The sequence below is a fragment of the Myotis davidii genome, unplaced genomic scaffold (assembly GCF_000327345.1).
Source record: "Myotis davidii unplaced genomic scaffold, ASM32734v1 scaffold648, whole genome shotgun sequence".
NCBI classification, from domain to species: domain Eukaryota; kingdom Metazoa; phylum Chordata; class Mammalia; order Chiroptera; family Vespertilionidae; genus Myotis; species Myotis davidii.
The window spans coordinates 1783371-1786048 of NW_006299603.1; the positions used below are offsets into that span (position 1 = coordinate 1783371).

Here is a 2678-nt window from a genome sequence, read left to right on the forward strand (position 1 = left end):
GTGCTCAGCGGGAGGTGGGCGTGTCTGTGTGAGTGTTTGTCATTGAAATAGAAGTAGGATTAAGATTCCAAAATGGAAGCCCTGATATCTATAGGAACGTTCAATACTGCTTCTATTTTGTGGTTAGTTCCCCCCCCCCTTTTATCCAAAAGAGATACATTCTGAAGTCCTTATGGATGAAATAACACAACGCCGGAGACTGACTTCCAAATAACCTGTGGGTATGGACAACCCCAGCTCTGGTGAGCTGATCATTGCTACGGCAAGGCAATGCCTCATGGCCATCTCTACCCTGATAAAGGCCTGGGAATTTTCCATAATTAAAACCCTCCTGGAGCTCACAGGCACTCCCAGCCTATGGCCATGGTTCACCTCTCCAACGGTCTTCCCAGCACGACGGTAGCAAATATCCAAGCTTAGTGTTGGGATGGCACCCGGCGGGGTTTGCTGAACTAGCCCTACCCTGGAGCAGTGTCTCTCCATGCCTTCCCTGCTGGCGGTGTGGGCACTGCCCAGCAACCACACAGCCTCTGAACCAGCGGAATTTTGAAGAACTTGCTCATGAAACCCAGCACACATTCATGGCGCCCTGATGGGTGGTCCCATCAGCCTTGGGCTTGAAGTACCTGGAGGAGGAAGCAGCCCTGGCTGCATGGCCCTCCCCATGGGGACGGTCACCAAAGGTGCTGAGGGTGCCGTGAGCCGATGTGTGAGAGCAGCGTGCGGCTGGTGCATGAGAACTTCGGGGCGTGAAGATGAGGGGACAGAGCCGAGGTGAGCGAACACAGCCCGGATCCCTTACCTGACTGGCTTATGAAGAAGCAAACGTCATCCCTGAACACGGGCGTGTTCCTGTCCAGAAAATCGCTAGCAAGTTCCACCATCACGGGGAGTTCAGTAAGTTCCTCCAAAACCTGTCGCGTCTGAGCCAACAAGAATGGGGACTCAAGTCAGTCACGACGCTACAGGGACACCAGAGACAACTGCTGGGCTTCTAGAGACAACTTGCGACATGGAGCCTTCGTATCTGGTGAGAGGGACCTTTAGGCACCCAGGGCAGAACCGCAGGAGAAAGGATGGTGCCCGCTCTCGCACTGGCTCACAGGAGCCAAATCTGGACGGCCAGACGCCTGGCAGCATGTCCTAGGCCGCCACTACCTCCCTGGCCATCCAGCCCCACGCACTGCACTTACAGCCACAGCGGCATGGTAGCTGGTTCCACAGCCAATCACGATGAGCCGTCGGCACCGTCGGATCTCCTTCAAGTGGGCCTTCAGGCCGCCCAGGAGCACTGTGGGGCACACGGGGGATGTCAGCCCGAGCCCTCACGCAGGCACTGCACAGGGCCTGGGCAAGGTCCGGGGAGGGATTACCTGTGCTGGTCTCAAAGTTCACCCGCCCTCTCATAGTATTGAAAACGGATTCCGGCTGTTCGAAGATCTCCTTCTGCATGAACGCACTGAAGTTACCTGTCCGATGAACAGCAACAAGAGAGGTCCCTTCCATTTAGTTTTATTTCCAGGCTTAACTTTTCATCAGGACAAAGTTGTTATGCAGTTAGTCAGCACGACACAGGTAAAGACCCTGCAGGTTAGTCACCAGGTGTTGTTCGCCTGATGCTCATGGGAACAAGTGAGAAGGCAGCAGGATTCCTACCTCAGTTTACACACCTGGCCCTTTCACAAGGGAGGGAGGCATGCGAGTAACAAATCTGGGCTGGTCTTATGGGGTCACACTCCCCTTTGCAAGGCCAGAAGAAAGTAAAAGCACACCTACTTAGGGAAGTACAAATTAAGCCGGGCCCAGAGAAATAGACCACTTCCTTTTAAACAAATAGCCTCCGAGTTCTGTATTAAAGAAAAACCTTTCCAGTCACACATGCATTTTCAGGGCTCTGATTTGAATGGGGTTGGACGAGGTCAAAGTAACCATATGGCTGCAGTATGTTAGGGCCCAGACAGGTGCTGTGTTGATGATCAGAGGCATCTAGACAGGTGGGGATGTTCTCGGGGATGCACAGACATGCCATGGCAGTGTCCCTGCCTGCTACCTTCAGCAGAGGACTTGTACAAAAGGTGCCACGAAGCACATAAGACAGGCGAGGAGCATGGGCCACTGCACACACGGGGTCAGGGGGCTCTCTGAGGGGCTGACATTTCCAGAACGTGATCAAAAGAACCATCCGTGAGAGGAACAGTAAATGCGCCCACCGCCCTGCAGTGGGCAAGCCCAGGGCCCGAGTAACAGGGCGGCCGAGGGTGGGCAGGGCACAGTGGGAAGGCTAGAGTGAGGCGGGGCCAGGCTGCATGTGTGTGAGGGGGTGCATTTTACTTTCAGAACAGCAGGAAGCCACTGGAGGACATTAAGCAACAGGACAAAGGTTCTGATGTTCTTAAAAGTTTGCCCAGGCTGCCCTGCGGAGAAGGGAGACAGGGGCGGGTGCAGGGAGACAGGTGAGGGTGCAGGGAGACAGATGCGGGTGCAGGGAGACAGGGGCGGGTGCAGGGAGACAGGTGAGGGTGCAGGGAGACAGATGCGGTTGCAGGGAGACAGGGGCGGGTGCAGGGAGACAGGTGAGGGTGCAGGGAGACAGATGCGGGTGCAGGGAGACAGGCGCGGGTGCAGGGAGACAGATGTGGGTGCAGGGAGACAGATGCTGGTGCAGGGAGACAGATGTA

General features: G+C 55.5%; 1 protein-coding gene across 1 annotated transcript in view; it reads right to left on the minus strand.

Moving 5' to 3' along the window:
* GFPT2 (glutamine-fructose-6-phosphate transaminase 2) overlaps positions 1–2678 on the minus strand; it is a 30419-nt gene that overhangs the window by 15587 nt on the left and 12154 nt on the right. Inside the window, exons 10-12 of the mRNA XM_015571558.1 lie at positions 1374–1469; positions 1194–1291; positions 803–923 (exon numbers count right to left, since the gene is read on the minus strand). Coding sequence (XP_015427044.1) covers positions 803–923; positions 1194–1291; positions 1374–1469 — 315 coding nt within the window. The remainder of the gene's footprint in view (positions 1–802; positions 924–1193; positions 1292–1373; positions 1470–2678) is intronic.